This window comes from Trifolium pratense, linkage group LG1, assembly GCF_020283565.1.
Source record: "Trifolium pratense cultivar HEN17-A07 linkage group LG1, ARS_RC_1.1, whole genome shotgun sequence".
In the NCBI taxonomy this organism is placed as follows: domain Eukaryota; kingdom Viridiplantae; phylum Streptophyta; class Magnoliopsida; order Fabales; family Fabaceae; genus Trifolium; species Trifolium pratense.
Genome location: NC_060059.1, coordinates 7,431,152 through 7,444,611, shown reverse-complemented (window position 1 = coordinate 7,444,611; position 13,460 = coordinate 7,431,152). Strand labels below are relative to the sequence as shown.

General features: G+C 34.3%; 2 protein-coding genes across 2 annotated transcripts; one reads left to right on the top strand and one right to left on the bottom strand.

Annotated features, from left to right (window-relative positions):
* Positions 1–946: 946 nt before the first annotated feature.
* Positions 947–4,651, bottom strand: LOC123903749 (UDP-rhamnose/UDP-galactose transporter 6). Its single transcript, XM_045953347.1, has 6 exons — positions 4,479–4,651; positions 3,373–3,614; positions 3,049–3,233; positions 2,732–2,932; positions 1,808–1,969; positions 947–1,497 (listed from the first exon to the last, which is right to left on the bottom strand). Exons 2-6 carry the CDS (start codon positions 3,500–3,502, stop codon positions 1,207–1,209), a joined length of 969 nt encoding a protein of 322 aa, XP_045809303.1. The 5' UTR covers positions 3,503–3,614; positions 4,479–4,651; the 3' UTR covers positions 947–1,206.
* A 2,809-nt stretch (positions 4,652–7,460) lies between these two features.
* LOC123903740 lies at positions 7,461–11,201 on the top strand. The gene is made up of 3 exons (XM_045953337.1): positions 7,461–7,909; positions 8,802–8,882; positions 10,441–11,201. The coding sequence occupies exons 1-3, from the start codon at positions 7,748–7,750 to the stop codon at positions 10,825–10,827; spliced, it is 630 nt and encodes a 209-aa protein (XP_045809293.1). The 5' UTR covers positions 7,461–7,747; the 3' UTR covers positions 10,828–11,201.
* The last annotated feature ends 2,259 nt before the right edge of the window (positions 11,202–13,460 follow it).

Here is a 13,460-nt window from a genome sequence, read left to right as displayed (position 1 = left end):
AAGTAATTGACTCAACTATTGGGGTCATTAGTAGTGTGGTGTTTACTATAAAAAAAATAGTGTTTTTAAATAATCGTCGTCCGTTGGTTGCTAAATGACGGTGATGTGGGAATCATGTTCTCTATTTTCATTCAGTATAGTATAAAGAGACCGATCGAGTTAGAGGTGACGTTGGTGAGATCTATTCAAGATTAATCCGTCTGAAAACCTTTGACAAAATCGCAACGCGCATGGTTGAACACGAGAACAATGAAAATGAAGTAGTTAATTTATTTGATCCATATAGGCTCTGTTTGGTAACACAAATAAGCTAGCTTATAGCTTATTATATGAGCTTATAAGCTTGTTTCAAAAAATTAGAGGTGTTTGGTAACAAGCTTTTTGTACTAGCTTATAGCTTTTTTTCAGATGCTATTTCAAGTAGCATTTGAGCTTATAGCTTATAGCTTTTTACACTTTATTCCATTTTTACCCTTTAATTTAATAACTACCCACTCTAAAAAATAAACTACCCACTATCAATTATGTAATTTTATATTTAATAACCACTTTAAAAGCTAATTTTACCAAACACATTAATTTCAATAAGCTAGTTTTTCAGCTATCAGCTATAAGCTAGCTTTTCAGCTATCAGCTAGCTTATCAGCTATCAGCTAGCTTATAGCTTATTTTTACCAAACAGACCCATAGTCTCATTTGTTTATGTTAAATGTTATCTTAATGTACTATGTTATTATTCAAAAGTTCATTTTTAATCTTTAGATTTCTGGTTTGGGAGATGTTTGATGTGTTAACAGCGAACTACAAGATAGTTCACTAAATAACTGATGATGTATGAGATCTATAATATAAACTAGATAAATTAGTTATCTAATGAATAAAAAAAATGAAAATTTGCCACATATTTTTATTATTAAATGCAAAACATCAAAAGCACAAATCACACTAAGAGTCTAAAAATAAATTCATTCTGATCATGGAAAAGATGAAAATTTTCCAGGGGAAATACCTATAAGGAGATACCAACTAGTATCCAAAAACAAGAAATCAAATTTAAAGAATTACAAATGAGGTTAAAATAATTAGAACCAATAAGGTTTAATTTCAAATAATTTAATATACTTTCCTAGAATCAATCAACTATCTTGGTTTGCCCAACTTTTGCAAATAAAACCTTCATATTGAGTAAATGCTGTTGAATTATCATCACCGGCTTTCGGTTTTGTTGGTCGGGAGAGAGTGACTCCAACGCTCCTTTCCGCCAGGCTTTGACGATGCACTGCCGTACCACATCATTCCAACCACAGCTATTATCATCCCTATAATCACATGAAGATTGAGACCTTCTCTCCCAAAGAAAAAGAATCCCATTATTAAAACAAGTATTGTCTTCATATGTCCAAGTACTTGGAAAGATACAGCGGTAAATCTGCCGATGCAGATAAATTGGCTAAGGTTCGTCCCAACTGCAATTGTGCATGACAAGAGTATGAACATCTGCAAAAGGCAACACAAATTGCTTAGTGAAAGTCAATGATGTAACACATATATATTAGTAACAGAATATGTCTGTAAATGCAGACAAGAATACATATCTTATACGCAATTATCTAGACACATCGAAAGGTAAAATCGATATCAATATAACACATCAAATCATCCAGTATAATATCCACAGTCATGCAAATCTACAATGGCGTGAACTCATTTTCACAGAAATAAAATATCTAGGATCTATTTGTTTAATATCTAGGATCTATTTGTTTAATTCGATAGCATTTTATTCTTTCTGTTAATCGGAACTTACCGAAGAGGGTACATCATAAGCATATTGGTCAACTCTGTTGTTTGTCAACCAATAGTCTAGAAAAGGGCCCAATAACAGTAGTGATCCAGCCTGTGCGGGTGCTGTGTGTCCCAAAAGGTTGAAAGAACTTAGTGAATACTTCCGTTGAAGGTAATGAACATACTGCACATACAAGATTTGAAAACCCATTAGCATTGAATCGGACAAAATAGTGTTGATAGCATGCTGAAATGCGAACACTGTTTAGTTTGAGCACATTAAAGATATATTGGTGATGCATATGTTTGTTGATTCCGCGTCTCTCCTGGCTATGTTGTGCATGTAGCCATGTAAGTGTTTAGCATGGATCAATTTATGACTCAAATATGTCGTATAAGCTTGATTGAGATCCCTATTATTCCACCCACATTAGTACACGGCTCATATTTCTACTCCTAAGTGTGAGATGGGGTGTTAATAGTCTCACACCGACTAGAGATACGACCTAGGTAGTGCTTATAAATAAGGTTTGGATAGTACTCAACTTACTATCCCGTTGATGAGATTGAGTTAGTCCCTACGCCCAAAATCTAAGATTGTATCATAATCTATCATAAACCTCTTATTGGGTCAAGAACTCTATTATTTCACCTACATTTGTCCACAATCCAAATGTCTAGTCTAGGCGTGCACAGGTGTCTTGAGATCCTTGTCATTCCACTCACATTATTCTACACTTCGATTGTCCAGTCTTAAGCGTGAGAGAAGTATGTTGAGAGTCTCACATCAGTTAGAGATATGACTTAGGTAGCACCTAGTGCTTATACGTGTTTAGCACTCCTCGCCTTACAAGTTGGTTTTGTGGTGTTAAGTTATGCCTCAAACCCAAATTATAAGAAACAAATACGATAATCTACATTAACTGAAGTGGAAATTCAGACTTACATATTGCTGCAGAGATGTGCTCCACACTGCTATAAAGGCAGCAACAAAACCTTTCATGTTTACACTCACATCAGTAACAGTGCAAACACCAACACCCAAAAGAACAACACCTATGCTCAGTTTTGTGTCTCTTGAATAGCGAATCTTGTCCAAACAAACTTCCAACAAGCAGGATACAGGTATCATACTCAATTTGGCAATCTGCCGATGGTCAATAAATAAACAAATTTAACTTCAGAAGGCACTATTATTAGTCAAAAAGAAAAACATTCGGAAGGCACTAATGGACCAATAGCAAAAAATTCAGCACAACTCACTTGATAGAATCCAACTGAATTCCACATTAGACTGACATTCATTCCAACAATGGAGAAGTTAGCAAAGAAAACAAATTTTAGAAGTTCGGACAAGGGAAGATGAGAAGGCTGGACATATCCCAGCATCCGTAGTACGACCGTCATGATAGTTGTAGTAACAAAATGAAGACCCGTTAACGTTGTAGCTGCAGGCAATAAAGGCAAATCATACTTCAAAGACGATACAAAATTAATATTGAAGTTTTACGATATATTAATCAACTGGGACAAGACAAAGTAGATCAGAAACAGAAATATCATTAAGAAATTGGGAACGGAATTTACCAAAACTGAAGCCATAGCCGCCCATCAAAGCTTTGTTTACGATGATAATTCCAACAGAAGTGACAACATTGAACATCCATGCAGCAGCATCTACGGCTGCCTTCTTCTCAGCCTTGCTAGAAGGAGCCATGTTCTTTTTAATCCTTCACAACTTAACGCTGTTCTCTTTCAACTTGCTTCCATAACATTCCGTCCACGTTCAAATAATGCAGGAGTCAACACATTTAAACAAACAAAGAAGCCTGGCAAAATGGAAGGTCATGAAATTTCATTTTTGAACAGGGAATATTTCTATAAATATCATTAATTCATGGTCCGAAATAACTCACGCCGTCCTCATTCAGGACCTTAAGCTAAAATCACACTCTGATTCTGATATTCTCTCATGTAGGAACATATCTACTTAAAATAAAAGACTTGACATGACACAATGACATGTAAGACAAAAAACATCATGAACAAAACTCGTTTCCGTTGGCGACTCGAATTACAATAGACTCAATTGAAGAGTGGTGAAAGTGAATCATCAATGTGAACAAAATAGATCTTGCATAAAAAATAAACACAGAAGCTCAATTCTATTCAGATCATACACAGTAACAGCCATCTAAATTAAAACACAATTTTTATTTTTTGGATTAGTACAAAAGGATCAATAATAATTTGGATTTGGTGGTTGATACTTGTCCTTAATAGTAAATTCACAAGAATGTCACATCACATCAGCATCCTAAACCAATTCAATTCAATTCATATAAATTAAACTCCAAAAAGATTTCAAAATGCAAAACATTTCTTCACTATATGAAAACAAATAATCCTACCATTGTTTTTCAAATCCATCATAAACAGATCCAAAAAGGGGTGTCTCAGATCCAAAAGGGTGGCATTAGAAAAAAAAGCATTAAACATTAAAAAAGTGAGATCAAACAAGGGTAAGCTAGAAAATTAGGCAAGATTCAATTTTTTTTTCTCTCTCTCTCTCATTCAAATGGGAAACAAATGATTGAATAAAAAAACAACTCTCAAACAAGGAAAGGAAAATTAAGAACATTATGATGGATTGAGAATGTGGCAAGAAAATTGAAAGAGAGAATGAAGCTAACCGTGAATGGAGGTGTGATTAGAGAAGATGGAGTGTGTTTGGGGGAAATGGAAATTGAGGAATTGAGTTTGAAGATTGCAGTAGCAGTGGCACGCGACACGCACCTAAACAAAACAACACAATTAATCACGATCCTTATGTTTTGTTTGTAATTGATTGTTGATGATGTGTTTTGTTTTGATGGAGTTACGTAAGTAATAATGTTTTCGGATTCTTTCATGAATCAATGTAAATGAGTAATCAGTGAATTTAGTCCCTAAACTATCACTTTCTCACCAACTTAGTCCATAAACTATTAAAAATAACAAAAAGATCCCTAATCTATTTTCCATCCGTCAATTTAGTCCCTAAACTATCAATCTCTCACCAACTTAGTCCCTAAACTATTAAAAACAACTAAAAGGTCCCTAATCTATTTTTCATCCGTCAATTTAGTCCCTAAACTATCACTCTCTCACCAACTTAGTCCCTAAACTATTAAAAATAAATAAAAGGTCCCTAATCTATTTTTCATCCGTCAATTTAGTCCTCGGTTAACTTGTCTATAAAACCCTAAAATATTATCACTCTTTCTTCTTCCACGTGCTTCGACGAAAACAACCACTCTGCTCGCCGCCAACCACTCCACTATCCGGCAACAACCGTTTTTCTCGCAACGCAAATATAACCTCTAGTCGCCGAATTCAATTCATTCTTTCAGAATAATCATTTAGAACGAAAGAGATCTTTAGTATGAAAAAAGTGGCAATTGTCGGTTTCTTTTTTTTTTAACACAGAATATTTTTTTTATTCAACTTTTTGACTGAAAGATTTTAAAAAAAAATGATATGATTCAACCGTTTTTGGTTTTATAGCTTGTTGTTTTGTCTGGTTTAATAATACTGCTTATCCTAGTGAGTTTTATGGTCCCAATGGACCGGAAGCTTCTCAAGCTCAAGCATTTACTTTTCTTTTTAGAGACTACGCTAAAATCAGGTCTGTTTTTTGTTCTCACTTTTGTAAATTTGTAAGGGTTTGTGATTTTGTTTTATCCCTTTGAAGTTTATGCTGTGATCTCTTGTTTCTTGCGGGTCTGGGAGTTTTTTCTATCCTTCTATTCCTTTTCTTCTGTTATTGTAAGGAATGTTTTGGGGTGTGTTAGCGTTAGGGGTGATCGCGGTGCGGTTTGGTTCGGTTTTGAGCATAAAAGTCATCCTAACCGCGAGATAAAAATGCATGCGGTTCGGTTTGGTTCAGTTGATTTTTAAAAAGTCATCCAAACCAAACCAAACCAAACCAATGCGGTTTGGATCGGTTCGGTTGGTGCGGTTTAAAACATAACGATTGTACCGAACAATTTTAAACATAAAAATAAAATAAAAAATTGAAGTTCCAAAATAACATTGTAGTACCAACAAAAATTATTTATCCAAAATAACATTATAGTAACTTACAATTTTAAATATATAAAAAAATTGAATTTTCAAAATAACATCACGGTACCGATAAAATTTGTTTATTTAAAATAACATTACAACACCAAAATAAAATTTCAGTACAAAAAATAAAAACAACTTGAAGTTCGATTAAATTGGTCGACTGACTTGGTAATTGGGCATGTATATTGGAATATAAATATATTTTCTTTTACGATATTGAAATATAAATATATAATAGTAACTTAATGCGGTTTTTGCGGTTATCCGCGGTTTTTGCGGTTTTTGCGGTTTGCGGTTTTGCGGTTTGCGGTTCAGTAAGAAAGCCATCCAAATACATCCAAACCAAATGCGGTTTTTGCGGTTTTCGGTTTGGTTTGGTTCGATTTGCGGTTTTACTTTTGGATTGATTCGGATACGATCACCCCTAGTTAGCGTGTATAATGATGACATAAAGGGTACAAAAGTGTCATTATATGTAGTATGCTAACAAAGTCTTATTAAATTCCAAGCATTTGTATGGTGAATTATCTTTGCAGGGTGGTTGTGTTATTGGTAATACTAGTAGGAGCTAGCTTTTTTCATCCATGCTAGTGTGTTAAGAAGTGCCTTGGAGATATTATAACAGGTTTGTTAGTAATCATAAAATGATGTTTATGAAGGACTAAATTGAAGGATGTGAATATAGTTTAGGGACCTTTTAGTTGTTTTTAATAGTTTAGGGACTAAGTTGGTGAGAGAGTGATAGTTTAAGGACTAAATTGACTGATTACTCCAATGTAAATTGTCGGGTCCAACTTAAGCGTTCTTCATGGTATTTTTTGTTGGTAAATAAATAAATGTCGAAATTATTAGGTAAGACGTATTTTTTTCATTTTGTTTGTATCAGTTTTCAATGGCTTGACATTTTATTTTTGTATAAAAAAATAGTAACAAAACATTGAACTTAGGTGGTTAATGAACTTTCTTCAGGATAAATCGTTCAGAGAACCTCGAGTTCGACTCCCGATAGTAATAGTTCTTGGTCAGACTTTTCTAATTTCGCAGCCGAACTTTTGATTACAGGAACCTCCGTCCCCTGAGAACCAGATGGTTAATGCAAAAAAAAAATAGAACAAATAACAATAGCCATTAAAATCTCACATAGAATGAATAATATTTATTATTACAGGTCGATTTCAATCAATCCGCTCTCAAATCGGGTCACATATCATAGCGAGGATAACCTAGCGAACATGGTGGATTCCACATGAAAACCTAAATTTAGCCTATGCATAGAGACATTTGGTCCTGTTAATGATACAAATTCTCTAAGACCTAAGATCTCACACTTCTAAATCATATGACTTGATCATTGAAGTGTTTGCAAATACATCAGCCATGTATAAAGTTGTTTTTGTCCTTAATCGTGTTTCCATCACTCTAGTCTTCTATTAATTATCATTTTTGTTCTCCATACTTGTATAAATCGTGTATAGAAAAGGGGTCATGTACCATCAATATAAATACAATTATAATCATCTAATCAATTTTATTTGAGCTTAATCATCAAACTTAATTCTAACCTTAAGTTTGGGAAAATTGAAGACAGGTGGGAACAGCAAAACATTACACTGCATGCACCACTTAGTTTAACATCTCTCTCTCTCTCACCGCACGACAAGAAACAAAACAAGTACTCTACGTAGAAAGAAGAACAGAAAGAAACGATGAAAAAGGAACATAAGTTATCTTTGTTGTTTCTCTCTTATCTGTTCCAATCGAATCAAAGCAATCACGTGACTCGCACGTCTCTAAATATATATCATCTTTCTCTTCTTCATCTTCTCAAACATTCTCAATTAGGTTTCCATATATGGGGAAGAAGAGAAAATCCATAGCCACCACTCTCATCGATGAGGTTGATCGAACGATGTACGCCTCGTTTTGCAGTGCTGCTAATTCTCTTTCGCAACTTCACATGCATGCTCTCAATCACCAGAAACTCTCTTTTCAAGCTGGTCAACGACATGGCCTCGTAAATCACTTCACTTCACCGAATCAATCAATTATTCTTTTCGTTTCATTTTTATTTTTCTCTAATTTCTCTGCATAATGTGGTTTGGTTTCTCTTTCACATGATTCTTCTTAATTTCTCGAGAAAACACTGTTATAGGATAATTAATTGATAATTAATTTCTTCACTCACTCTAAGTATAAAAAACTAAACAAGATCATTTTTTTGCTTCTGCTTCTCAAATTGATTCAATAGGATTGAAATTTAAGGTTTTTGGCTTTGTTACATGTCCACAAACACTTATGAGTTTTGGAGATTTAGGGCCGTTTCAATAAAGCACTTATACCTTATAGCACTTATATCATCATTATAAGTGCTTACATATAAGCTATTCTTACAAAAGATAGATAAAGGGTCCTTTTGGATTGACTTATTTTAGCTTATGCAAATAAATAAACTTTTATGTTAATTCATAAGTTCTCACTAACAAAAAATTGTATCTTATCTTTCATAAACTACGTTGACAAGCTTATGATAATACATAAAAGGTTATTTATTTGTATAAGCTCAAAAATAAGTCAATCCAAACTAACCCAAAGTCAAATTGTTTTTATATAAGCATAAGCTATTTGCAGAAGCTCTCTTGAGGAGCTTGTGGAAATAAGTTGAAAATAGCTTATATATGGACATGTGACAAACGGTATTTATAAGCTATCTCAAACAATGTTTATGCTAATAGATAAGCACAACTAAGTCAGTCCAAACAGTCCCGTAAACTAATTACTAGGGAGTGTTGACATTGATTGAATGGCAGGTGTGGCTTATATGAAAACCAAACCCATCAAGGAAGCTTTGTTTTTTGAGCAGGGGTGTTTTGGCATTTTATTAATGTTGGATGTTTTTCTGATACCAGGAAAAACTTTATCAGTGGATTTGGAGACAGCAAGAGGGTGGATCAAGAGTTGCAACAGTTGATATACTTAACTACATTCAGGTTGGTTTTACTGTTCTTTGTTTTGCATATAATCAAGTATAGTTTGTACTTTCATACACGCTTCTGCTGATTGGGAATTGCCAAGTGAGAACTGCGTATAGCAAGGCAGTCAAACCAGCATGTTTGGGTAACATTTGGTATGCAACGGAACAGCCTATGTTTTTAATGGAACCAAATTGTACCGTTTTTTTAATTTCTTGTCCTGCTTTTTTGTTTAATATGTATCGAGCACATAGCAGAACCCATATGTTATGTTCCACCCTGTTATGCGTTGTCTACCAAATGCCACCTTAGAATAGGATAGAAGAGTCGGTGATAGTGATCGACTATAGCAGTAGGAGTTAGTGACAGGAAAATGCACAAGTTTCATATCTCAAACTGTAGCAGATTGCAATAGCGGACTGTTAAGCTATTCATAGGCTGTTTTCCTTTGAGATTGTCAAATTTTGAAGGCTCTATCGTGTGTCAACTCTAACAAAAATGGTTTTTATAATTATGCTAGTCTTGCTCAATTAGGGGTGTTTGGGTAAACACCTTAATTAAGTTCTTAATTCAATGATCACATATTATACAAGTGCTTATGTGTAAGCTGTTTCTACAATCGGTAAGGGGATGAGAGAAAACATCGTATAAGCCGATTATAGAAGCTATTATCAGAAGCTTATCAATATAAGCTGAAAACGGTTTAAGGGTGTATCTATGACATAAACAATTTTACAAGTTCTTCTAAACACTTACATCAGTGCTATGTCATAAAATAAGCCCAAATAAGCTCTTCCAAATAATCAGTTGCAATTTTGTTTACATAGACCGGATCAGTGACACAACCTTTTGTGTGAGCCTCCATCTTCTGCCTACAGGCCCTTTCTCCCACTTATAATTCAAGTGGGATAAAGCCATCTTGGTTTGTCTGGTGGATATTGCCTTTCTGTGGTCCTGCTTCATGTTTAATTTTCTAGAATTATAGAATAGGTGGCATCCATTTATATAATTTTTACTTTAAACTTTTATGGAAATCAATGTTTGGAAGCTTACAATCCATTCACGCTATGAACTTCAATAAGTTACAAAATTATCTAGGGAACTGTTGATGGCTAAAGAGAAGTAGAGAAAACAATTGCAAGTATTTTTTGTGGCATTTTAAAGACTTGTTGGATGGACAACTCTCCACAATTTAAATTGGCGAATGTGGTTTTTTAACTTTGTTATTCTTATTGTGGCTGTATCAATATTTATCTTGAATTCTTGAAGTTATATTACATAGTTGTAGATGGGGTGGCTGGGGGGTAATAGAAAAGATAATAATAAAATGTTATTTTTTGTGCCATTTCAAAGGTTTGCAAGATTGATTTCTCCTCCGAAATTATAAGTGATTATGGTCCTGTAACTTGTTTGAACTTGTGGCTATATAGATATCTTGAAGTTCTATAAAAAAATGGGTGATAACTGATAACATACGCTGGGTTTCATTAAGATGTCTTTGTACTTCAATATATATTGGTTTACGTTGTTATCGGTTACAAAGCATATGCATGAGAGTTTATTTCTTTGCTTGCAGAATGAACTGGATTATTATGGAGAGGAGCAATCAGTATCGCCTAGAGCACCACCACAACACCAACAGTTACAACCAGTAGTGCATGTTGCTAATTCTGGCTTTCCAGTAACATCAGATTCGTCTTGCCAACCAGTTACGGGGCAGCGGCTTCAGTCAGAGCACTGTGATGATCAACCCAAAAGTTTTGTGTTTTCAAACGCTTTGTCAAGCCCCGTTGGTCTAAGTCTTCAGCATTATCAAGTTGGTGAGGGAGGGAGCTACCTTAGTGGTCCCTCCTCTATGGGGAATAGAAACCAGATTACAGAATCCAGCTTTCTTCACCAGCAAGGCAGAGACTCTACTGTATTCAGTTCCAACGATTCAGCCATGGACATGCATGCAGACTAGTCCTATCTAATGGTTTATGTAGCGAATCTTTTTGTTTGACCATCAATCAACATTACTTGCAAAAGAAGTCAATAGTCATTTGAAAATCTTTGTCTGGTTTTGCTCGTCACATCCTACAAGTAGCAGCAGCACGGTGGAACTGGTTCAATTAGTCTTACTAATATGCTCATGTCATCCGAGTGGTTAGTTTGAATGTTAAATGTTCTTTGTAAAGATTTTTGTTAAGATAGTTTAAAATCATTTGGATTTGTAGCTTCATTGTCTCCCCACCCCGCTTTATCAAAGGCAACTATATCCGAAGTTTTCTATGTAAATCTGTACTTTCTGCAGTAGTTTTATTAACATATGGAATAAACTCTCCCATTAGGCTCCAATTCATATTTCATTTTTACTATGAAGGTAACATAGTTCCTTTATGGTGATGATGCAATCATTATATTGTAAATGTTTGGTTAAAGAAGCTTGGTATTTCTAAATTATTCCTAGGAAACAATTAAAAAGAAAAAGGTGTACACTTAGAAACCACAAAGCTAAAGTATGGTATTTTAAAAGGAGGGGCAAGAAAAGATGGGAAGAAATGTGTGAGTAATTGGAATCATTTTAAGGTATGATATGGAATTGCTTGTGCTTTAGTGATGGGAGAGAAGGTATATTAGGATCAGCATACTTGTAGCTTAAGCTTAAAATTGTGTCCATGTGTAGGATTTCCCCATTAAGGACGCTCCTAGCTAGTGTCTTCTTGTGTGCCTCCACTGACCCATTATTCACACACAAATGTGAGAGAATATGCCTGCACCGTAAGCTATGCACAAAGTCAAAGATTTGAATATTTCATATTTGTGAGAGAATATGCAGTTTTTATATTAGAAATCTTATTAAGAACTTGAATTACAAGTTATTATCACCAATGCTAATATTATGGATTTGGATTCAAATTCCTTGGATTTAACAACTTTAAAAATATTTAAGTGGAGTCCAATAAATTTATTGGTGAGATGAAGAACATGACCCCTCATGTTTGAAGAAATGAAACCAATATTTAAGTGGAGTCCAATAAATTTATTAACATACTTATGTCCACGAGAGAGGCTGTATGTTGGAACAAGTAACTTGTATGAAGAACTTGGTATAGAAATAAACACAAGTAAAGAATTAGAGTGTGTGAATTTTGAAAAAAATCATATTAAATATCACATTGGGTAGGACACTCACTTTAGTAGTGTTTATATATGAGAATGTCACTACTTGGGGTACGCAGTTTTGTAAACGGGAACACTGCACACCATGTTGAATATTACACGCGTTGCTGCCGCCGTAAAAAATAATCATTAATTATTATTAGTGTGCATTACTATCCGATAAGCAATAACTAATTCGCTACAAAACTGATCACATTTTTTGCTCTGCTGGCCGATTTTGTGTACCACGAAATCCTCCTTTTATGTTCCTCTCTTGCTCCGTAAATACTCTTCAGTTCTCAGAATCTAAACGTATTGATTTATGCAAATCGAAATCTCCTTCATTCTCTCTCTCTCTCTCTCTAAATTTCTTACTTCAAATATTTTTTTGTTTCCATAGAGATAGAGAGTGGTTGTTGCCACTTCGAATTGATATTCGTATATCAATATTAGACTGACTCGTTGAAACCATCGAAGGTGTTTTTCTGCTCGTTTTTACAGTGCAGTAGAAAACCGTATTTTATTGAATTGCCTGTTTTATATATCCCGGGGACTTCACAGTTGATAGTCTACCTTGCACAAATTTAGGTAGTGCCGTGAAACGTCTTAAAGAGAGCGTATCGAACCGCGACTCGACCAGTAATTTCTTCTTGCCTATTTTCAAAAAATCGATTTTCACTAAGCTGGGAAATAACTCTTGGCATCAAAATCACGAATTTCTAGAGTCGTCTGTTTCCTTAATCGATTTAGCAATTTGGCCCTGACTTCAAATCTTGCATTTTTGTCATGTCCAAAGTTACAATTTATTCATCAACACGAATTTTAAAAAGTTAAATTTTAATTGATAAAAAGATAAAGTTAAAATAACTTTTATTAATAATGTTAATTTATAAAAAGATAATATCCAGATATCAAACACATAGACTTTAGATTACTTACCCTCTTCTTGTGGCAATTAAATATTTGATAATTAACTAACCAAAAGTTTTTGGGGAGTATCGTATTATAGATTTTAAGTTGAAGAGTCCCAAACAAGTAGTAATATATTTCTCATAATGTGTGATTGTCTATTACTCCATCCATCCTTGGCTTTGCAATCTGCATATGCTCCTTTCAGGCTGATTGGAACACTACATGATCTAATTGGCCCCCCCACAATCACTTGAACAACAATATATAACTAGATCCCCAATCTTTATATTCCAAATTTATTAGAAAAGCTAATAGACATAAGTCATAACCATAACTTTTTCACCACTCAATCATTTATGCCACAAGGGTTGGCTTCAATTATGCTCTCACAATCATTGAGATTGTGTGAATGCGGAAAAAGAGACTTCACATTGAAACTTTCATGCTTCACTCTACTATTATCTATAACATTAATAAAGGGAAAACATTTCTTTTGGTGTAGCCTATTTTCTTTCCAATTTTACCCTTCATTTATTGCAAAAA